This window comes from Balaenoptera musculus, chromosome 2, assembly GCF_009873245.2.
Source record: "Balaenoptera musculus isolate JJ_BM4_2016_0621 chromosome 2, mBalMus1.pri.v3, whole genome shotgun sequence".
Classification (NCBI taxonomy): domain Eukaryota; kingdom Metazoa; phylum Chordata; class Mammalia; order Artiodactyla; family Balaenopteridae; genus Balaenoptera; species Balaenoptera musculus.
Window position 1 is genome coordinate 152,008,296 of NC_045786.1, and position 25,391 is coordinate 152,033,686.

The 25,391-nt window shown below is 40.8% G+C and overlaps 1 protein-coding gene across 1 annotated transcript in view; it reads left to right on the forward strand.

The window, feature by feature from the left end:
- LOC118889935 (neurexin-3) overlaps window positions 1–25,391 on the forward strand; it is a 745,585-nt gene that overhangs the window by 718,678 nt on the left and 1,516 nt on the right. The window contains exons 12-14 of the mRNA XM_036842062.1: window positions 6,614–6,995; window positions 7,792–7,982; window positions 8,778–8,951. Coding sequence (XP_036697957.1) covers window positions 6,614–6,995; window positions 7,792–7,982; window positions 8,778–8,951 — 747 coding nt within the window. The remainder of the gene's footprint in view (window positions 1–6,613; window positions 6,996–7,791; window positions 7,983–8,777; window positions 8,952–25,391) is intronic.

Genomic DNA, 25,391 nt, shown 5'->3' on the forward strand with positions numbered 1-25,391 from the left:
GAGGAATACATTTCGGTGGGTACACAACAGTATCCAACCCCTTCCCTCCCAAAGAGAAGACAAACAGAACTACAGTGATTAGCCAACACCCTCCAATTGTACATAGACATAACTTAGTAGTGGGAGATAACAGTTGCTGTTCTCTATGCCTGAAGGGTAACTTAGCTTTATGTAATGAAAATAAGCAGAATGATTGTAAGCTTTAGAACCCACAGGCAACCTGAATTAATTCTTCAAGAAATCCCCGTGAGGGAATGCAGAGAGCAGCCTGCAAAGGCAGCAGTGATACGTCTCACGTCCCTTGGTGCCTCCTCTGGGTTTAGCCCAGTAAAGCCAACAGTGCTATTTGCAGTGTGTTTTGAATAAACAGCCACTAGATGGCGACCTCACCCTGCCCTTTCCAGACAGCAAGTTCCTTTTATTTCCATAGGGAAATTATATACCCTGAAATCTATAGTCATAAAGAACTGCAGGACTGAGGGTACAGTAATGTGTATTGCCTCCCTCAGTCATTATTCTTTTTTAGAAGCTTTACAATAAAGGTAATTATAAGCGTGCTTTCTCTTACCACTAATAATTAAAAGGCAGGATTAAACCATGGATGCCCAAGTCATCCAGTAATTTGATATTTGAAATTAATGAAGCTGTTTCATTTTCTGCCTTACCCCCTACTTTGCTGCTGATGGAAAAAAAGCAGCCATAAGGATAAAGAAACTTGGGAGAAGAAAAGAGCTATTTTGCTTATGAGCCACAACCTTGGATTGCTTCTTACAGTGATAAGGGGTTTGGGAATTTTAATTTTAGCTCACAGAAGTCATAAAATCAGGCAATGAAACTAAAAACCGCATAGTCCTCAGGTTATTAAGTAGTGTCTTATTGGCTTATTTAGTAATGCCTTTCATGCTGTTTAAAGTTGCCCGGGAGGTCAGATTTTCAGCTAGTTTGTAGAAATGATGCGAAGAATAGGTCAGACGTATAAGAAATCTAAAGCAAGGAAAGAAATAGTCCTCGGCCTGGCAGTTTTCATTTATTGTAATATAATGTGGTCCTGGAAAAAGTATTAAGTTCAGTTGACAGTTAATAAGGATTGATTGATTGATTGATTGAGCTGGATTTCTATTATTAAGAGTAAATTAAAAGAACACCTCACTTGGGTTACGCTCCTCAGCATTAGGACCTGACACTGCAGGGACCACCTGCGCCACCCAGAACTTCTTGCTGGTGCAGAAATTCACCTCTCTTCTGACTCCTCTGGTCCATGTTGACTTTCTCCTTTCCTTCCCTCATCCTATATAGCATATACAGCACCAAGCTGTAAAAATCATTTTCCAGGAAAAAACTTGTTTCTCACGTTAATTAAAAAAAAAAAAAGAGGGATGAGATCAATTTGGAAAATGTTAGGTTAAACAAAATGAAGTGGAATTCTTACTTGAAAGACCTATTAAAGACCCTTTAATATGCTAATATACATTGCTCATCATCAATAATTACATATGCAGTGTTTGCCCAATTTATTTGGCACCAGAACTTCTTTTAAATTACTAAAGCATGTTACAGTATATACTTTTGAAAAATGTTGATGTCGAGGAGAAAAGGGTGTGAGAGTGGTAGAGCTGGAGGACTGTGGGCAAAACGTGCATTCTTTATTTTTCATAAATTTATTTATTTTATTTTTGGCTGTGTTGGGTCTTCATTTCTGTGCGAGGGCTTTCTCTAGTTGCGGCGAGCGGGGGCCACTCTTCATCGCGGTGCGCGGGCCTCTCACTATCGTGGCCTCTCTTGTTGTGGAGCACAGGCTCCAGACGCACAGGCTCAGTAGTTGTGGCTCACGGGCCTAGTTGCTCTGCGGCATGTGGGATCTTCCCAGACCAGGGCTCGAACCCGTGTCCCCTGTGTTGGCAGGCGGATTCTCAACCACTGCACCCCCAGGGAAGCCCAAAATGTGCATTCTTTACTAAGGCTTTGTAAGCCTTTAAGTTTTCTTAACTTCTCTCCCCATGTCTGTGAGCCGAGGGAGGTCAAGTTGCCTCCGCTAAGCCTCTCCGGATGTCTTTGCTGAGCTCTCGGTGTTGGCCTGCTCTTAGTGGTGACCCCAAAGCAGATGTCTCAGATACAGCCTCCTTCCGCAGAGGTGAGGGATGCTTGCTGTGCCTGGGCTCCTTTGCCAAACCCTGTCGGGCGTAGAGAAGAGGCAAGACGTGGTCCCTACTTAAAAAGAGCTTGTGTTCTGGTAAAAGGGAGAAAGCAATAAATGAAGTCACCAGGAAATTCTTAACACACTTCAGAGAAAGGAAAAAAAATGAAAGCTACATAATTAGTAATAGTTAGCAGGCAGTGTTCTAAGTACTTTATATGTACTGATACGTTTAACCCTGATAATTTCCTCTTGATTTCACAGGGAAACTGAGGCACAGAAAAGTTATGAACCCAGGCAGTCAAGCCTCAGAGCCTACATGCTCATCCACTATATGCTAATGCCTTGTGGGGGAAGTTACAACTTGAACTTGGCCAAAATTTTGAGTAGGTTTATGTTCTCAACAAACTTCGATACTCTGAGTCAGGCTGGTCTGTAAACTGCTTGCTGGCCATCAGTGAACTACGGAAGTGAACGTGTGAATAGGAGTCAAGGCAGCATGGCTGTCCTGGGGAAGGTGCTGGATACATCACCCGTGAATTAGATGGAATGACACTATGATACTCGGCCACTGAAAAGGAGTGTGAACTCATCACAATTTCTGCATGGAAATTTCACCAGTTAAATTCCACCTACAGCTTTTCTTGGGCAATAATGCAAGGAACGAGTCAAGCTTTTTCTCCAGAAACAGTATAGTGTACCAGATAAGATATGGGCTTTGGACTAAAACATGCCTGTGTTCAATTTGGGGGTCTACCATTTATCACCTGTATGAACTTTGATAGAAGTTTAACTTCTGTAAGCAAAGCGTCCTCACCTCTAAAGCAAGACAGTGGTGCCTCTCTACAGTTTTATTGTGATAGTGACATTTGATGGTGGTTATAAAGTGCCTAGCAAGATGCCTGGCATATAGGGACTATTCAGTAGTCTTGGTTTTTGCTTGTTAGTTTCTCCCAAGTTACTTGTCTCTCCTCCGAAGTTTGAAAGCAGCTACTGTGAAGTATGCATACATTCTCCCCTTAAGTGGAAGTTTTAATTTACAGACAGCATTCAAAAGAGATGAGTGAGGTGAATCAGTCATATGTATACACATATCCACTCCTTTTTAGATTTCCTTCCCATTTAGGTCACCACCAAGCATTGAGTAGTTTCCTGTGCTATAGAGTAGGTTCTCATTAGTTATCTATTTTATACATAGTAGTGTATATATGTCAGTCCCAATAAGAAACTAACACAACACTGTAAAGCAACTATACTCCAATAAAAATTAATAAAAAAATAAAATTATAAAGGGACGTCTCTTAGAAATAAATAAATTGATTGATTGATTGATTGATTCTTTGGGAAGCAACAACAAAAAGCAGATTGGTAACACCTACCTGAGAAACCTAAGACTATTATAGAGAATAATACAACTAAATTGATGGTGTTATTATAACTTTAACATTACATACTACACCATAATAAAGATTATTTTATTGAAATGACTTAAAAAAGAAGAGTTGAGTGAAAAGGTTCCCGGTTATTAATTTTGCTTAGGTGATACACAGATTTAAAAATATATGTATATTTGCTTAGTTTGGCGCAAGTTTCAAACTTAAGCAATCTCTTCAATGCATTTTCTAGGTGCAATAGCATACGTTTTTTTGGAATCTCTGTCTGCAGCCAAGTGAGTTCCTTTAGCACATAGTGAAGCTAGTTCATTTTCTAATTTGGCCCCTTTCTAATTTGGTTACCTTCTTCACTCCCCTACCCGCCCCCCCTAACCCCACCAACTTCAAGTTGAAGCTGTCTGAGTTATCCTGAATTTTAAATCAGTCTGCATCCCTGGGCTAAATTCTCAAATTTCATTGTTAGCTTCCCTTCTCTTACTTGTCCAAGCCTTTCTTCAAGCTCTTCTTGAAGAGCTCAGTCAACACTGTACATGATTTTCTTGCTTTATGAAATTCATGTCCTAATGAGCAGAATTTCCTAACCCCTCAATTCTGGGGGCCGATTTATCTATAAACTTATCTATTTTTCTCTAAAAGATCCCAATTAACTTTAAAATTGTCTCTTTAGATTTTTTTTTTGAACTCCAGTCTTCACCATAGAAGCTCATAAAATGTAAATTTGATTTTTGTGCTTATGAGCGATTCTTTGAATTAGGTCTGTGTATGCTCCCAAAGGGATTAAATTAATACTGAGCATCCAAGGGTGTGATCTGGTTGAAGCTCCCAGATACTGAAGCTTAAGGACCCAAGAAAATACGATCCCCTCCTCTCCTTTAATTTTTGCCACCTGAGTTCTATACCAATAGAGAAAAACAAATGCAAGTCTGGTGGAAATGAGATATTTTTATTAGTGATAACACTGATGTTTAAACATGTGGTTTACATGTACTGAATTTCAGAATTAGAATTGCCCAGTCAAACACTAACTAATTCAGGACTGGGGCAGGACTGAAGCAAGGCCTGTTCCTCTAACATCCATGCTGCGGAGGAGTGAGTGAGGTAAACTGGTGTTTCTTTTTTTTTTTTTTTTTTTTTATTTATTTATTTATTTATTTTTGGCTGTGTTGGGTCTTCGTTTCTGTGCGAGGGCTTTCTCCAGTTGCGGCAAGCGGGGGCCACTGTTCATCGCGGTGCGCGGGCCTCTCACTGTCGTGGCCTCTCTTGTAGAGGAGCACAGGCTCCAGACGCGCAGGCTCAGTAGTTGTGGCTCACGGGCCTAGTTGCTCCGCGGCATGTGGGATCTTCCCAGACCAGGGCTCGAACCCGTGTCCCCTGCATTGGCAGGCAGATTCTCAACCACTGCGCCACCAGGGAAGCCCAAACTGGTGTTTCTTGAAGGCGGCTTGCTCCCTTAACGGACATGCCAGAGGCTGAGCTATGCACATATGGTTTCTCTTTACAGACTATCCTTAATATTTCAGATTTTGTCACTTCCTTTACTCTGGAAATTGATAAAAGAGGCAGTAAGAGATTCTAGGAGTGTCTTGCTAATGGAATTTCTTCAAAGTGAAGGGTAACAACAGGAGAGGGAAGGAAGAGGGAATTCCTCTTCTCTTCCTTCTACCTCTGGGGCATTAGGACATGGTTTGTTGAATTTTAATATGATTTATCTAAAGAAATGTGAGAGAGCCACCTTCTACTCTGGCCATACTAATGCTGTTTTCCTTGACTTTGTTACTAAAATTTCCAGTCTCTTTGTATTTATTTCAAGCCGACCTCATTACCCTTGCCCCAGCCTCTCACTACTTCTGGGTAAACCAGGTAATGAGCGGTCTAATAGTTTATTTGTATCAGCTGGAGATATTTTACTTGCAAATATCAGACACCCATCTCAAATGCTTTAAGCATAAAGGGGAATCTATTGCCATATAGTTTTTAAAAGTCCAGATTTGGCCAGCTAGATCCAGGTCTTCAAATGACATCATCCTGCAGAAACTCTTCCTCTCCATTTTGTGGTTGTCTTCTGGGTCAGCTGTCTCACCAGGGAGGCCCTAGCCCTCCAGTTATCACGTGGCCTCCAGCAGCCCTGGGTTTTCTTCTTACCCCTTCAGAAAGCCTTGTATGCAAAGAACGTCTCTTTCCGAAGTGTTCCAGCACAAACCCAGGGGGAATATTACTGGACCAACTAGGGTTGCTGCTAATCCAGTGTTCTAAGGGTGGTCCCTAGACCAGTCACGTAAGCGTCACCTTGAATCTTGTTAGAAATGCAGGTTCTCAGGCTACACTGCAGACTTCTGAATAATAAACTCTAAGGGTGGGGCTCAGTGAACTGTGTGATTCCGATGCATGCTAAGGTCCGAAGACCACTTTGTTAGTCCGTAGACCATACTCTATGGCTAGAGGGATAAAAATACACTGAGTGGTTCTGCCTAGGTAGATTGATTACTTCAGGGGCTGGGATGGGGTCATCTTCATCCAGCCCAGATGGTTTAAGGGTGAAGTGAGGAGGGTATCTTCCCAAAGGAAGATTAGTTGTTATTATCAGAAAAAGCAACGGTTGCTGGTCAGATAAAATTAATATGTTCTACAATAGAAACTTTTCCACAAGTACTGGGTGGTGAATTATTACACCAAGAAATATTAATAATGAATGCCTAAGGCTCGCTTATTTTATCTTTACAAGGGTTAGAGCAATAAAAGTTTTCCTTCTTATTGTATGTACTAGTACCCAATTATTTTCCTGAATGGAGAAAGCAAATAGTTTCATCCTTTAACTTGAGTTGCCCATGAGCTCATATTTTCCTTTATATGATGGGGCATTCTGAGCAACTGCAGGAGGGCATGGGATGCAGGGCGTTTAACTTGGGCTGGGCCAGTCATCAGCTCCCCGGCTGAAGCCAAGTCAGATATCTACTATATTGAGTATTTTGTTTTCTGGAACTGAATATTTTGTGTGGAAACAAATTAGACCTAAAAGATGTAGTAAGGGTGCTATGACAAAACATGGTGACTTCTCCTGTATGTATCTCATCTATGATTTTCACAGGTACAATGGTGGGAGACCATACCCGCTTGGAATTCCACAACATTGAAACTGGTATCATGACAGAGAAACGTTACATCTCCGTCGTCCCCTCCAGTTTCATTGGCCACCTGCAGAGCCTTATGTTTAATGGGCTGCTCTACATTGACTTGTGCAAAAATGGAGACATTGATTACTGCGAACTGAAGGCTCGTTTTGGACTGAGGAACATCATCGCTGACCCTGTCACCTTTAAGACCAAGAGCAGCTACCTGAGCCTGGCCACCCTCCAGGCCTACACCTCCATGCACCTCTTCTTCCAGTTCAAGACCACCTCCGCTGACGGCTTCATTCTCTTCAATAGCGGTGATGGCAATGACTTCATTGCTGTTGAGCTAGTCAAGGGGTAAGTGGAAGAGATCGCCTAGTTTATACTAAATGTCTTAGCTCAAACGCTGAATAAAATATGCACAGAAAAAACTATCTGTTCTACTCTGTACCCTGTATTCCTGATTTATGCTCTCATCCCCATTGATTAAAAATATCTTTGTAATCATTAGCGCTGGAAGGGAGAGAGATTCATGAGTTTATTTAAAGATCTTCTAACTCAATACTGTCAGGCTTTTTAATCTGAACTGTAGTCCTTTAAACCTATGGGAAAAAAGCTTATTTTTGCAAAAGAGGGATAGGGTATGTGTTGCATCTATCTCTGGGGCAATACAGTCTGCAACCACCAAATTTATAGGAAGAAATGAAATACAGATATTTCCAGTACTACCATTAGCCCATAGATGCAAATTTTTAAAAGCTGTTCTTGCTCCAAGATATTTTACTACTGTGTGTTGGGAAGTAGTCAAAACAAAAACAAAAAATAGAACAAAACCCAAAAAACAGATGCATGATTGACTGTGAATTTAAATGTCGCCCCCTAATGTTTTGGAGTGTACCAGCTGTACTGCTTTGTGTCTCTGGATTTTTACTAGGTAGTGTTAAAGAAATAGATTCAATGAGTATAGAACTAAAGTGAAGTCTGGTAGAATAGGAACTGATTATTTTTATATTCTTAAATCAAGCTTTAGTTATTCTTGCATGATGCCAGTCTAGCTTGGGGGATTTGAAGCCCCCAATGCCAGTTATGTACACATTGCCTTTAAACCACTCCAGGGAATCTCAAGTCATTGGGTGATTGTGGTTCCTCACAGGTACATACACTACGTGTTTGACCTCGGAAACGGCCCCAATGTGATCAAAGGCAATAGTGACCGCCCCTTGAATGACAACCAGTGGCACAACGTCGTCATCACCCGGGACAACAGCAACACCCACAGCCTGAAAGTGGACACGAAGGTGGTCACTCAGGTTATCAATGGTGCCAAAAATCTGGATTTGAAAGGTAAACCTTGTAAAGAAGTTTCTCCTTTTTAGAGCTTACAGTGGAAAGGCTGTTTCCAGAGGTAAACTACAGTTTAGGAGCGCCATGCATTTTTGATACATCATGCATATCCTATTTTAACAACATTGAATTATAACATGATGCAATTTGTTCAGTTTTTACTTCCACCACTCCTTAGGGATGGTTTGTTTTCTCTGTAAACCTTGGGCATGTGGGAGCTGAGTGATGAGGTGATAAATGCCAAAATTTGGAGGGGTCATAATACAGAGGAAGGCATGTAGGTTTTGGAATCTCAGTTGAGTCATTTACCGCCTGGGTGACTTCGGTAAAATTTCTTAGCCTTGTTCAGCTTCTATCTCCTTTTTTTTTTTTTTTGCAAAATGAGGATAATAATTGTTACTACCTTTATGGGCAATTAGGAGTTTTGATGGAATAATGTCTGTAAAATCCTCAGCATGCTATTGGTAACAAGCACATAAAAAGCACTCAGTAGTGGTTGCTTTGTTGAAAATGTTGTTAATCTTTACTTCATCATAAAATGGGAACAATACCTACCTCATAGAATGGATATAGTTATGAAAATTTGTGAGATGATGTGTATAAAATGAATGACACATAAGAAATGTTAGTTTCTTCTTTTTACAATGTAGAAACTCTGGTAATAATTTTGTTTATGCTGTTTCCCCCCAGCTATGTTACCATTATCTAGTAAACAGTCTAATGTGACTTGGCTTTTGTTGACATGGTTTCCATACCATTTACCCATTTGCTTTTACTACCTGTTTTCCTTTCTAGGTGACCTCTACATGGCAGGTCTGGCCCAAGGCATGTACAGCAACCTCCCAAAGCTCGTGGCCTCCCGGGATGGCTTTCAGGGCTGTCTGGCATCAGTGGACTTGAATGGACGCCTGCCAGACCTCATCAACGATGCCCTCCATCGGAGTGGACAGATTGAGCGTGGCTGTGAAGGTACAACCTTTTTCTTTTTAAGCTACATTCTTGTCTCAGGCCTCTTTGCTGCCTCTGCCAGCGCCTCCTTCCTTGGTTTACCAGTCCCCTCTCATCCCATTCACTGTCTGACGTTGCATCACCATTGATGTCCTCCCGTCACTGGCTGAGTATGTCAAGACATGTGGCACAGGCTCCAGGAATGTACAGTATGTTGGCAGATGTCTTTCCAGTGTCACAGACTTGCCACAGAGGACCTTTCCTGGCGTTGACATCAGGCTTCTCCTGACTTGTGCCTTTGCTTCCAGCATGGCTGAAAGGGTATCAAGGACTTTTATTTATATCTTAATACACAGGGAGGTACAAATCAGAGACTTTTATATGAGAGTCACCATAAATAAGATATTTCTTATGTTGCTAATAGTGACTGCATTATTTAATGCAAACTGAGCAGAAGGTAGGAAAATGATGTCAGAATGCCATGATGGAGGAAAGGAAGTAACAGTTATTGAGTACTTACTAGATGTCAGGCATCATTTGGCAGTTTCTTGGTGTGGTGTAGTGGAACAGCATGGGCTTTGATGTTAGAAAGACCTGGATTTAGGTCCAGGTAGTAGTTCCTGTTGGCTGTGTGACTTTTGACAAGTTACTTAACCTCGCTGAATGATATCTTCCTCATCTGTAAAATGGGACAATAAAACTTACTTTGGAAGGTAATATATATAAGTCAGAGTTATATATAGAATGCCTGGTACATATATAGTAGATACTCAATAAGTGGTAGGATTATTATTTACAAACATTATCTCATGTGAGACATTTAATAGCATTGCATGCCCACCCATGCACAACAAACCATGCTCACCCTCTTTCTGTAGATAATCCACTGTCTCTTGAGATACTACTGAATTTTATAGGTCGAGTCCAATAGCTCTTTACAATAAAAGCTATCTAGTTTTAACCAGCAGGGGAGAGCAGACACATTTTCAGCCTTCCCCAGACTCCTTGGGTAGGCTGAAAAGGTGACTCGTGTCTAACTTGAAAGGCAAAGAGGATGATCTGATCAGTCACCAGGACCTATGTATTCTTTTGTCTGATGAAGCCTCATGGTTTTTTGTGCAATATACTGTGTTTTCTTGTATCCCTCATTAATTTACCACATCCAACCTGTTCATTCATCTTCTAACTGTTCAACTTCATTTATCACTCCTGTTCTTAACCAGCTTCGATCCTGCACTTGCCATCTTAACGCACATTTTAATAAAAGCTTCTAATCAGCTTCCCTGGCTTATTTGTAGTATGGAAGTCATTTCCCTTTGCCTAAGGGTCAGTTTCTTGTTACCAGTTTGCACTAGTAATAAGGCTGATTGTCCCTATAACCCTCTCCAGTTTTCTTTTAGCCAGAAATATTTCTTAAATTCTGTTAGCCAAATGTGTTGTCTATGTACAGGGGGGACAGGAAGTTGGGAATCACCAAGCATTTAAAGCAGCCACTTTGCTTTCTTCTCCTGAAAATGCACAATTTCATTCAACTCAAAAGTTTCTGTCTTATTGGCCTGCTCTTAGTTCTTTTGGGTGTTAAGGGAAGTCCTGAAATTGATGCACCATTTGAGAATTAATTTGAGTATATTAGTTTAGGAGATTGTGGAATGATAGAAATTCCAGTTTTCCTGGAATAATTAATCACATCTAGTAAAATCATAATATAAAAGCACATATTCAAAAGCACAAGGCTCTCTTCAAATGTTAAATATTTTTATCATGCCATCAGTTCTGTAGATTTAAAAGTCAACAGGAATCATCCATTTAACTCCATTGCAACGTCGCCTGATAGAAATATAATGTGAGTCACATACGTAATTTTAAATTTCCTGGTAGCTGCATTTAAAAAAAAGATACAAAGTAACAGGTAAAGTTAAGTTTAATTTTACATTTTATTTAACTTAACCTAATATATCCAAAATATTATCATTTCAGCATATAATCAATATAAAAGTTTTAGTTAGACATTTTATTTTTTTCATATGAGCCTTCAAAACCAAGTGTGTATTTTGTACTTGTAGCACACCCCAATTCAGACCACACCTTTAAGGTACTCAGTAGCCACATGCATCTATGGCTACTGTATCGGAGGCACAGTTCTACAGAGTACAAAAATTGGGGTGTAAGGAGGTAAAGCTGTAGCATTTGATTAAAAGGAAGTCTAAACCAACCTTTATAAAAGTGGATTAAAATGTATAGTGTGAAGGTGGAATGGACTCCACTTACGAGAGCTTTAGGGGAAGTTGTGGGAGCATTAGGGAAAAGAAACTGCCCGTCTGACTGGAGACAATGTTCCTGTCCCTACCTACAGCTCTGCGTGCAGTTTGGCATGACTCATCACATGCATTATGGTGGGTTCTGACCTTCCTCTGAGTATGGGTGACTGTTCAAAGCGGAATATTCTGGCTTGCTGGCTCTACCATCTGCATCTATGGCAAGTCCTAGGGGCCTAATAACACTGCACTCTATTGCCATGGAGATAATTATGATGGTTACCCATGGAGCATTATGACCACCCCACTGGGTGGCATGAAGTGGAGGATGAGTTCTGAGGGAAGAAAGCCCTTGTTTATTGTACACAGATGACTTGGATAATTAGCCTAAGTGGCCAGGAAAAATGGCCAAAGAGTGCGTTAAGGCATAAATTACTGTCATTGGAAGTTTGCACTATTGTGAATAAGCCCTTGTAAGAGATACCAGGAGCTTTTTAGGGCACTGTGGAAGATGATGGGGAGGGAAATGAAGGGCACAAAACGTTGGAAAGACTGCAGAAAAGTATCATTCTTATTGTGAATCTCTGTACATAGTACAGGACCCTCAGGAAGGCCTTTGACAGTTAGGCAAGTCATAGGAAACAGAACACAATTCTTGATTTATCATTTCTATGCCTAGAATAGGAAACAAATAGGGGATAAGGATTCATTACTAAGAACTAAAACCTGAAACTTGTCATGATGGTGAATGTGTTTTATTTTTAACATATTTGGGGTACACAGGCTAGGATATATCATATGTTCTTATATGTGTCAAAGTCATTGATAATGACTCAAGATCCCTAAGTAGCAATTGGATTACTTTCCATATTATATCTAACCCAAAAGAGTCTGAAATTATTTTAAAGACACTACTCTTTGGCTCTTGATTGTTTATAGTAAGAAAGAAAAAAAAAATCTTGAATTAGGTTTTTATTTTATGTTTCTAATATATTCAGAGTATATAATTTAGAAATTAAGTGCAATTTCTGGACAGCCTAGCCAACATCTAGCTGTGACTTGCAACCTCTCAATTTGGACTAGGAATTTTTTATAATGTCTGATTCAGTACTTGGCTGGTAAATATCTCTTTCTATCTTGAGGCCAGCTTTGCTGCAGAGACCAAGGCATGTATTGGCTAGAAATTCGATTCCGCAACTGCAGGTGGTAAACATCTGAGAGAAGCATACGTGCTTCATTTTGAGACTGGCATAAATAAATAAAAAGGACATTGGTTTGGTGTCATTTTGCCCACAGCCATTTGGGTTTGGCTACATTTTTATAAATTAAGCCAACTGAGATTGTTGGTGTTCCCAAATCACCTTCATACAAATGCCCAATTCTAGTGCCAAATTCCTTGGTGGCATTTTCTGGAGGTTACAAGGAGTGCTCCCAAGCGACTCTTCCATGCTTAACTCCTAAATGTTCACAATTATTTTTGTGGGCTCTGTCTGGTTGTGCACACGTGTCTTTCAGTCTGGCCATGTACTACCCTTATTTCTTGATGTTTATCCTGACTAATGGAAAATCATTTTTCTGGACCATATGCCTTGGGGTTGGCTGTATGGTTGTGGGAAGGCTCTTGTAACCACTGCCTGTGCTCTGTCCAGTCCAACGTTTCCCTGCCCCTGCTCTGCTGATGTGGCTCTGACGAGGCCTGCTGCACCCTGGTCTGTGCATCCCCTGTCTGTGCTGTCTCTGGAGAACCTGTAGAGTATTTCAATTGTCTGTTCCAGTGATGTTGATTACGCCGATTGTGTTTTCATTTCTGTAATGTTACCCTGGTTTGCTGTACCTCTTACTAACCTCTGGTTATTGTTTTCGCCTTTTCTGTTCTTTTGCTAACAAAGTTGCGTTGACCAAAGCTGACCTGCAAGGTAGAGAAGGTTCTTGTTCCCATTACCACTTTGGACTGAAAGATGTCCTGGGTAACCCTTGGTATCTTATCTTTAGAGGACTTCAAGCTGTCACACCTCTTGGACAGCAGCGGTTATGGGGAGCGGGCTGAACCCTGTGTTCTTTATGAACAGTGGCAGAAAACCCAAATCACTGCATGAAAAATAACAACCAAGGCGAGGCGTCTTGGGGATGGGAGTATGATTCCATTTTGGGGGGACCAGAGAGGTTTGACAGCATCCTATATTGTGACTACCCACGGGCATATTAATCCACTTCTGGAAATGCCTCTCCAAGTAGTTGCCATGGAGGGGTTGGCTCCTTTTAATTTATTCACTAGAGACAGAAGAGAGCACTTGGAAAAAGAAAAAGAAAAAGCCCATTTGAGTTCTTAATTTATTATTTTCTGGGTCAGGGAGGTCATTTCTCAGAGCAGGACTTTTGAGTGCTTAGACCTTATGAAAGAGAATGCCATTTTCTCTTAACTCATTTTAAAGAAATCTTTTAGGCATTTGGGAGATATTAATCTCATTAAAACATTCTAGAGTTTTATGTCTCCTATTGGGCATTTTGATTGAGCACTTTAATTTCCTGTTTTGTGATTCTAAAGAAAAAAAGTACTCTTGGGGAAGAAGAGGATCTATCGATCTATTGATTTTATCCTGAATACCCTTTAAAATGCCTGCATGTTAGATATCAGTGAATATCTACTGCAGATACTGCTTCTTCTACCATTCAAAGAGGCACCTTGCAAAGTCTGTAATGGTTCACCTGTCCTGTCGTGTCAGGCTACTTTGACTCAGAGTAGCAAGACGAGAACCTGCATTTTAGGTATCTTTCAGCTGATAGTTAAGGGGAGAATTGAGCCTTGGATGGCCTCTGCGAATTTGCGATCAGCACAAATTGTAAGAAGAGGTTAAGACAAAGGTAGCTTTACAAATTACTTTTCACCTAAAAGATCATTTACTTTGCAGTGACTTGTTATATGTCATGAAGGTAACCAGTACAAGTGTCTCTCTCGGGTGCGTATCAACTAGATGAGGTCTCTCTAGCCATTTTACTATAACTCTTCTTCATCCCCTCTTAGCAGATTCACAAATATGCTAATATTTCATAAAATTAATGAAAAGAACATGCACTGGATTAGTACTTTGAAGTTCTAGGTAGCTGTACAATAGTTTTCAATTTCAAATATGTAGGGTCCTTTCAGTAATATGGAAGGCTGTTGTTTTTAGACATTCTATTCAATTTTCCAAATAGTTCTACTCCATGTCACTCTGTAAATGGAGGGGACAGAGAAGGGGACAGGATTTGATCTATAATGAGACAATTCAAGGTTGTCAAAGCTCTTTGTGACCAGATTTATTAGATAAAACTAGACACCTGCATCTCCCCCTAGACTTTACCGTTCTTCATGGTAGTAACTGAGTGGATTTTGAATCCCCAGAAACTTACATGGGGACTCCATATGTAGCAAAACGATCTTAAAATTTCCATTCAAAGGAGAAATGGTTTGTAGGACTCATACAAAGAACTAGTTGATTTCTATGCCTACTATAAATTGTTGACCAAAGTGTAGATATAGATTTGGGGACATAATAGAGTGTCTTAATTTGCTCATTTATAGAAGCAGTCTAGTCATCAGTATGGTTTTTATGTGATTAGTCCATTGACTCAAACTCTCTTCCATTCTTGTAATGACTTAACAGTCTCTTTGTGGCAGGAGCTGTTATTCTTTGTAATTATTCTGAGTCATCTTACTCCTTCCCAGTATTATGGCAAAAGACCTTTAGGATGTGAATGCCTTTCGTTTTTATTTTCCTGACATTGGGGTATGGACCATTACTCATGCTGGCTTTTTCAGCTACAACCTGTGGGCACGGATAGGACTAATTAACATTAAGTGTGAAGGACAATAAAAACATATGACAAAGAAATGAGGCAGTCTGAAAAGTAAAGGCACATTATATTCATAAGGAAATATAACAGTGGGTCTAGGAAGTGGTGAGATGGGTCGGGGCAAGTCAACAGCTTGAATCCTCTTGTCATCGTGTTGCTGGAGTGGTGTTTTTAAAAATATTTATTTATTTATTTGTTTGTTTGTTCATTCATTCATTCATTCTTCTCCAGTGATTGTGCTGTTGAGTTTAACAGGAACTCAGCTACTCCTGTGTATCAGATACTTAGCGAGGTACTGGGATTACAGGTGAGGTACAGTCTGACATCAAATAAATCCGAAGGAGATCAGCCAGTAGCTACAGTGCAGAGTGAAAACTGCGGTGCTAGAGCGGACATGGAGCACGCAGTGTGTCTGCGGAGGAGGGCCGCTGCGCTGTGTGGGGTCGTGATGATCACGGTGGGCAGTCGGGGGACATTTTCTAGGCAGAGTTTGAACTGAGTCTGAAGGGCAACATGTTTTAGATGGATGAGAGGTGGAAGCTCACTTAAGAGCTCGGCCAGTTTGGGCACCTACAGGAAGCTCCACTGGGCTGAAATAATACTCACGTGGGGATGTGATGTACACACAGCCGGAGCAGTAGGATGGAGACAGGTGATGACAGACGTCTTGTGTAAGGAGTTGGACTTTACCCCAAGGGCGCTGTCAGGAGGACAGAGACTTGGATCAGATTTTCACCTTTTCAAGGTCACTCTGACACCAGAGTGGAGAATGCACGAGGAGGACAGGAAGCGGACGCAGAGAGTGGTTAGGAGGGAAGTAGCGTGTTCCGGGACGGAGGGAAGAGGTGTGAACCTGACAGCTGTTACTCTTGTGGGCTAAGAAGATAAACATGTTTCTCTCTCCGATGACGCCTCTGAGGGGTGAGGAAGAAGATGAGCTTTTCTCTCCTGTGTGTTTCCCTCCCACCCCTGCAGTGTTGCTCTGTTTCATAGCAGATGCTTTTGTACATCGTGACCAAAGGTGTCAGGGACGGACTTGATTGACGGCCCTGGTTTAGGTCACACTTTGCGTCCCTCCAGGTTAAGAGAGGGAGTAGGAGCTCCCCTGAGGTCCATGGGAGGTGTTGCATTGCTGAGAGGTACAGCCCCTTGAACCTCAAGGTCCCTTGAATAGAATAACAATATCTATGGACTTTTCAGAAGTAATTTTCTAATTCCTTTTTATTTGCAAGAGGGGTATTCCTAGACAGGAAATGATTCCCTAAAAGCATGTTCATTTAAGAACGGACCTGCTCAACTATAAAAGAAATATTAAGTTTGATCTTTTGGGAGTGAGGCAGATGAGTCATAATCATGAGAAATAAAAGAATAGCTCTTTATTGGTTTAGGGGATTAATCAGAATATCCTCTCCCTGCTTTCCATTATAATGCCCCTTAGCAGCTTCTATTTTTGGAGTTGAATGGCTTCTTTTCTAGAAATGTAAGTTGTCCCTCTGCCCAGATGATGGGCAGGTGGGTAGGAGAGGGCCAAGGATTGATCAGATTTGGTTCCAAGTGCTGCGTATCCTAAGTAAGTCAATAAATTTTTTGAGTTTGGATACCTTGAAAACCCAAAGATTCTTCCAAGTCATTTTAGGTTAAGAGTTGGCATCAGCCAAATTCTTCTAATAGGTAATTCTCCAACTTTCCTTACTGTGAGGACTGTAGTTCCTCACTTCATTTTATCCAAAGCTAAGAGATGCATTACTTTCTCTATTGTGTTTTGTGTAGTAAAATATAGTGTTTGACCTCATAGAAATCACTTCCTCAAAGATGGTTTGCATTATGGGAAATAACAAGAGAGACAGGAATTAAATGGAACTCTCCACAGTGGTTTCTGCCTCTTGTCTCTCAACGTTGCATGACAGAGGTTTTTCACAAAAGAACTGAAACTATGACTTAACTACCTCAATGTGTTCATTTCTGCACTCCTGACCAATTACACACCCAACTGAAATGGGTAGAAATTGATTTTCCTTTCCAGTGGAATTGAGAATACCCTTTATTTGAGGGTTTCCTTAGTTCAGGCACATGCTAAGGATATTGTGTCTCCATGAAGATGACAACCTTGCATGGTAGATATTGTTACCCCAGTTCATGGATGACTTTATAGATTTTACATATATTATCTGATTCAATCCTTATACCGTGTGAGGTAGAAACAATTTCTCCTTTATATAGATGGGGAAACTGGGGTTCAGAGAATTTAGGTAACTAGCCCAAGATCACATTGCTAGTAAGTAATAAAGCTGGATTTTAAAGCTTATGGCCTTTCCCCTACTGTGCTATATGGTGTGAGTCTGGATTTGCATATTTCCAAAGCAGAAACAGTACAGAGATAACCAGAGAGTGTCCAAGTGTCCTCCAGCTGACTTGATGATAGCTGGTTTTCATAGCAATACTATTTCACTAAGTTCTAGATGATTTGTGTCCAATGTTCATTAAAACAAAGTATTTTAAATTAGCTTTTTGTCCAGCCTGGCCTTAGAAATCCCTTGTCTCTCTCTCTCTTTTAAAAAATTCCCTCTACTGCTCCAACAAGCTGCTACATCAGTGCTGAGAAAAGAAGGAAAAGCAGAAAATGAGGTCCCAGTTTACATTTTCTGAGGCAGCATTGACTTTTGAGGACCTGTTCATGATTTTAAAAAGAAGGGATGATCTAATCATTTGACCTTTATTACCCAGGCACCCTCTGAAAACAGGGTGGATTGAGCAAGAAGGCTTTATGATGACACCATTCTCTCACCTTTACACACACTCCAACAAGGGCAGGCATTACTGTTACCTCTCTTGTCTGGAAGTGTCACGTGGGTAAATTGCTTTACTCACCAAGTATAATTATTCTTTGCTGTTCATTGGCCATTGAGGGAAGTGCTGTGCTAGAGCTGGCACCAGCACAGGAATTTTCAGGAATTTTGTAAGCTTATTGGCATCATGTAACACATATTCGCTTGAAATTGGCTGTGGTGGGAGTATTTTACGCCATGAAAATCAGCTTACATAAATGTTACAGATCAGGTTTTATGATTTTTTTTTTCCCTCGGAGTTCTAGTTGTTAACAGGAACACAGGAAATCAAAGGCCACTGGAGATAAAGAACTCATGAAGGCGTCTTGGTTTCAACCAATTCCCATGCCCATCTTGACTTATTTTAACTCACTGTATGGTGAGAGGGCTGAAGTGATTGAGGAGAACCGGGGTGTTATTGAAACTGTCCCCATGTCCCACAACTGTTGGATTTTATTGTTGGTCTTTTTCACTCATCGCCCTAACTAAGCAACTGTTTTGAACCCTTGCTTGAGGAGAGGAAGCCGTAAACACCTGAGCATGCTTGATGAGCCCTGTCTCAGTGCCTTTCTGAGCATGAGCAAGGCATAGGTCCTGCCCTCAAGACGAAAAAGTAAGAAGATCTTGGGAACACAGCTGCTCTTAGGTCTTTCTGCCAATGGAATTTTATAATAACATTTAGGACCCTGTTCTCTGACTTTGCTTAATCTTCTGTAAAGTGGGAACTAGAGCATTCACTTCTCAGCTGGCTCTTTATGAAGAGGGATGCTTGACACATTTAAGGATCATTGCTTTCTTATTTTAAAATTAAATAGAAGTGAGTTGGGTTTCTGCCAATTAAAAGGGATGAATCTTATGTTGCCTGTAAATGACTCCCTTTGGAAAACCCAAGAGGACCCAACACTGTAAATGTAGAAGTACTTTGAGAGCTACAGAAGTATCTTTGTTGTAGGGACCAAGACCTACTTGCAGCTAAGTAAGGATAACCTTATCCCTAATGTCAAGAATACCTTTCATGAAGCCTCAACACTTTAATTCTTATATTTTAGCAATAGAGACTGTAGATTGTTCAGGAAGTTGGTAAGAATCTTTCACACATACACACATATGCACAGATACATATATCTATGTATATTCATCTTCCTTTTTTTGTTTTTTCTTTTTTCCTCTCCCACTCAATTACTGCTCAGTCATCCTTCCTCTATGAAACAATGTAAATTTAAAAATGTAAAAGCGGAAGGGTTTATGAACTTACAGAAGTGGGAAATAAAATTGAAGCTGGAAGATACCTCTTTAAGCAGCCCATGGCCGCTCTCATACAGCTTCTTCCCATGGCAGCTGGGCTTTATATGGGGCCAGCAAACCCTTTGACTGGCACAAAGTTCTACTGTGGTGATGCTTCACAATCAGGTTCCCGTCACAGATACTAAGCCCTTTGACAAACACCTCATGCTGTGTGATTAAAGATGATGAATATTGTTAAACCAGCCCCACCTGGTCCCACCAGTGGGATACCAGCCTTGCCCTTTAGGATAAATGGATATTGGGAATCAGCCCAGATGTATCATTCCAGGCTCCCCCACTCACCAAGCCTATCTTTCCATTATGGCCAAGACCAGCTGGTGCTGGTTATTTATCCATTTTAAATTGGGATGTTTGAGGCATAGGTTTGGTTAAATCCTACTTAGGCATTAACAGAAATACACTCTGATACAAGTGTCCTGCGCTTCCAACAGCCCTTCTGTCTCAAGGACCTGCAAGTAATAAAAGGCAGTCTGTCAACTTGTGATTTTTCGAGACCTTGAAGAGGAGTTGACTGAGTCAGTTTGCATGTACAGCAAAGGTGGATTTTAGCAGTAACAGGCATGAAATGACTGTCTGGGACAATTCTTAAAAATAAAAACAACCCCAGATTCAAGCAGAATAATGAGGAATTTGTGGCAGCCATCAGAGTTACCATGTGAAAAAAATAAAGAAAAAAGACACAGTGTAGTGCTTTCCAGTAAACTAAAAACAGAGCTGGGAGTTAAAACCGAAATACCTACAAACATCATTGACAACTTACTTAGTCCTTTCATGCATTCTTCTGTTGCCTTGTCACTTTCCCTACTACACAAAGAAAGTCACCATCCGTTCTCAAAAGAATATGTGACTATTTTAGTGAGGATTCATTACATATTTAATGCACCATCCCTATACAGGGGGTCCCTGAAGCCTTAGTGCAGTTTGAAGTTACTATTAATAATTTAAAAACTTTCTAAATATGTAATTCCAAAGGTTTATGTTATCTTAGAGTATCTGGAATTTTAGGTTGATTTGGAAGAATGTTTTAGATAAAATCATTAAGTCTTCAGAAATATCTGTTATGTTTATAAACATACACATTTGATATAGATTTTTGTTCATATACTTAGACAAAACTAGATCTCTCTGTTTATTTTTAATTGAATTTTGAACAGAAATAGCATTTGAACATTTTCTTTGTTAAAATAGCCACATCCTTACATTAAATGTAGGTTAGCGTACTCTTGCTAATCTAATGGCAAGACACACACACACACACTACACCACACACACACACACCCCACACACACACCACACACACACTACACACCACACACACACCACACACACATACTACACACCACACACACACCACACACACACACACCACACACACACGACACACACACCACACACACACACTACACACCACACACACACCACACACACACACACGACACACCACACACACCCCCCCCACACACACCACACACACACTACACACCACACACACACCACCACACACACACCACACACACACACTACACCACACACTACACACCACACACACACACTACACACACACCACACACACACACTACACACCACACACACACCACACACACACACACTACACACCACACACACACCCCCCCCCACACACACACCACACACACACTACACACCACACACACACCACACACACACCACACACACACACTACACCACACACTACACACCACACACACACCACACACACACACTACACACACACCACACACACACACTACACACCACACACCACACACACACACCACACACACACTACACCACACACACACACACCACACACACACACACTACACACACACACACCACATACACACACACACCACACACACACACACACTACACACCACACACACACACACCACACACACACACACACCACACACACACACACACACACACACTCTGGTTTATCCACATCCATAGAGGTTAGGTGGATCAGTTGTAGAGTTAGCAAGCTTGGGTTTGAGACCTCACCCTGCTACTTGTTACCTGTGGGACCTTGCAAAAAAATCACCTGATGGTTCTGTGACTTAGTTTACTTTTCTGAAATCCTTGCCTTCCAACTTGATCATCAGTCAAAAAATTCTTTTGTTTTTGAAGTTCTGGATGTCTTCCATGAGAAAATTGTTCCTGTTTTTCTGATTCTTTAATACTTATAATTGCTTCATCATGTGTTTATGAAGGCTAAATGAACTAGTATCTGAAACACACTTAGTACGTTGTCTGGCACATGATAAGTGCTAGGTAAGTCCCTTGTTTTGTTATTGTTATATCCTCGGTCTGATTCGTATAAGATCAAATTATATCAATGGATGTGCAGTTAGAAACATTGTTTGAAGTTTTTCTTTTTCCTTTTTTCCAGAGCATTTTGATATGTTTCTTTACCTTTTCTTTTTCTTCCTTTCTTTTCTTCTCCCTTCCTTCCTTCTCTCTCTCTCTCCCTCCCTCCCTCCTTCCCTCTTTCCCTTCCCTTCCCTTTTCTCTCTCTCTCTCTCCCTCTCAATTTTGAAGACAATGTGAGAATATGAGAAATAGATACAGATCTAAGATATAGTCTGTTCAGGAAAGGATGTCCTTAAATAGTTTGAAATAAGAAAAGGAGCTTATATTGCCATTTAGAAAGTGTTTTAGAGTCTAGTCCAAACTTGCACTCATTCAACGCAGTTATTGCATACTGTCCCTGGGCATTGGGGACCTGAGAGTCTTTGTCCCAACATCTGCTGAGATTAAATGAGTCTAACAGTTAAATCAGAAGAGGAAATGTGGTCAATTAAATACCACCACTACCCCCAAAATGTTTGGTTCCAAGTAGAACATTGCTTATATAAGTTGATACTTGTAAATTCTATGGATAAATTAGTTAGGAAAACCACATGGCTTTAAGTCACAAAAGAATGACTTTGGGGCTTCCCTGGTGGTGCAGTGGTTGAGAATCTGCCTGCCAATGCAGGGGACACGGGTTCGAGCCCTGGTCTGGGAAGGTCCCACATGCCACAGAGCAACTAGGCCCGTGAGCCACAACTACTGAGCCTGTGCGTCTGGAGCCTGTGTTCCGCAGCAAGAGAGGCCACGATAGTGAGAGGCCCGCGCACCACGATGAAGAGTGGCCCCCGCTTGCCGCAACTGGAGAACACCCTTGCACAGAAACGAAGACCCAACACAGCCAAAAATAAATAAATAAATAATTTTTTTTTAAAAAGGAAAAAAAAAAAAGAATGACTTTATTTCTTTATTTTTTTTATTCTCTTGTTTCTTTTTAAATTTCATCTATTAAGTAGAAGTATGTTTTTATTTTATTTTTTTAAATTTCTTCCAACATCTTTTGAATTTTCTTTTTTAAAAAAATTTTATCGGAGTATAGTTGATTTACAGTGTTGTGTTAGTTTCACGTGTACAGCAAAGTGAATCAGTTATACATATACATATATCCACTCTTTTTTAGATTCTTTTCCCATATAGGCCATTACAGAGTACTGAGTAGAGTTCCCTGTGCTATACAGTAGGTCCTTATTAGTTATCTATTTTATATATGGTAGTGTCTTGTTCTTTCTTTCATTCAATAATATTTTCTGAGCCCCTACTTTACACCGAATTCTTTATCAGAAACTAGAGATATAAAAGGTGAGCAAAACAGACAAGACTTCTGCCCTCAAGGAACTCATATTCCAGAAGGATGAGGCAGACAATAAAGAATTTAATAAATAACTTAGTTACAGCCCATGTAATTGTTGTGAGTTAAATAAAGCGGGAAATAGGCTGGAGAGTAAATGAAATGCTGATGGCTTCCTTAAATAGGATAGTCTGAAGAAAGATCATTTTGAGCTGAAACTTAAAGAATAAATGAACCAGTCATTTGAAAATCTGCAGGAAGGACATTTCAGGCTATGGGTTGGGCAAGAGCAAAGGACCTTGAAGGTAGGGGATGGTCTTGAAGTGTTAGAGCAGGGGTCCTGGACCTGAGCAGCTTCAGAACCACCCAGAGGGCTTGTCACAGCTCAGGTTCCTGAGCCCCGCCTCCAGCCAGTAGGTCTGGGTGGAGCCTGAAAACATGCATTTCTCACAAGCTCCCAGGGGATGCAGGTGCTGTTGACTCTGACTCAGGCCTACGCTGTGAGCACCATTGTGTTAGAGAGGAACTGGAAGGAAGAAGGGATGGCTGGAGCGTGGTATGCTGGAGGTGAGTAGTAGGAAATGAGTCTGGAGGAGGAGGCAGGGGCCCTGAGATCTCACCCTAGAAAGGAAGTACGATTTCAGGCTCAGATGGATGAGAAGTCATTGCAGGTTCTCCTGGTCCTCACTGAAACCCTGAAACTGCCCTTGTTCTTAGACGATTACCGTGTAGTCAGTCTTTGAGGGTTATCTGATTCTGAATGGCATTCTTCCATTAATGCATGGGAAACAAATCCCGTGGACTTTGGAAATGGCCTATAATTCCCTCTGTATGGGATTCCGACCAACCTTTGACAAACGAGACTGATCGCTTGCTTTGCAGAGAACCATTCTCCCACGCCCAGGTTTTAGAAGTATGAGATAATGGCAAATCCAGGGGCTGCAATTCAGATCAGCTCCACATTTACTGAAATACTTTCTCTGCATCTGGCACAACGTAGGACATAACCAAAGCATAGTACATGCTTGGTACAGCAGCGACATAACCAAAGCATAGTACATGCTTTCTAACTGTAGGCAGCATTCACTCTTTTTGGGACAAATAGTAAAAAAATGTGAAAGAATTAGAGGATTATGTAAGCAGAGTAGAGTGCCATGTGTAATAAAGTGTTAAATATTATCATATGTAAATGTTAGTGATGCGGATAATACGTGCCGTGGCCACTAGGAAGTGGGACAATTGTTGTCTGAAGTTACTGGGGAATGTTTGATATCCAGGAGGCATTTTAGCTGGTCCTTAGAAAATGGTTAAAATTTGGCTAAAGGGGAAGAGAAAGACATGGGAAAACTTTTGTCTTCAGATTCAATGAACATGCAAAGAATTATTGTTTTCCCAAAGTTTTTGCTGTTCTGCTGCCTTCCAAGGGAAAGCTTTCCATGTGTTTCTGATTCTTGAGCACAATTGAATTACTAGCCCATTGTCTGGTGAGAGCTGTTTGGTCAGGGAGCCCCATGGACTTCTCAGAAGCTTTTGTCCTTTGAAAGAAGCTGTCGTGATTTGCCATTGTTAATGAGCCGTGTACTACACAATGCTCAAGTTTAAGACCCACTGAGAACATGACCATGAACCTCCTTTCATCTCCACATGGGGGAACCACATGGCATATAGGAGCTGCAGAAACCCAGCAGCTGTGCTGCTCCCCCAGTGTTAGTAATTGTCTTGAACTTTCTTATGTCATATCCTAATAGCTTTGTATTAGGAGTGATGGTCTGTACTGCTTCTACCCTTCATGACTAAATACAAAATGTCTTGCCACCCAGAAGACAACCCCTTTGTAGTCATGCATCTCTTTTGAATATGCACCCTTAGGACCCGATAGGCTTATAGTTCAATATTCTGTGCCTGTGTGAGGCTTAGCCTGGAAATTGTGGAATATGCGCTTACTGCAATGGATATATTTTTACTGTGTCAAGGGCTTTTTTGCATCAGATCCTGACTACTACATTTGATGAGTCAAAGGGCCCACCTCCTTTGCTGAGGCTTTCTGGGAAATTCATGGAGTTATCCTGAATATTAAGATATTTCTTGTTAGCTTAGATAATTCCAAAGGTGTAGGTTTATCTTTGATGCCAAGATAAAGGCAGAAAATAGAAGTGAAAAAGAGAATGGTTAAAGAGAGGTCCCAGGATGACCTAGGAAAATGGCAGAGATCGCCAAACTTTTTCAGTTGCTCACTCATATCTGCAAAAGGTTTTGAGAATGTCCCCAAGATAGGTATACTTTAAGAAAATGAACATAATTTCTAATATTTTCTTCCTATACCTCAAATACACCCTCTGGTATATGCACACTCTGTTTGAATGCATTCTTCTGTAAACCTAATTCAGTAGGTTTCTTCTAATTCTAATTCTTCTAATTCAGTAGGTATGGGGTGGCCCAATAATTTGCATTCCTAACAACTTCCCAGGTGATCTGGTCTGAAACTATGCTTTAAGAACCCTGAGGTAGTTAGTCTCAGAGTTAGTTTACCTAAGTTCGACATCAGGATCCTTTAATTATCCAATGTGTGACCTTGGGTAAA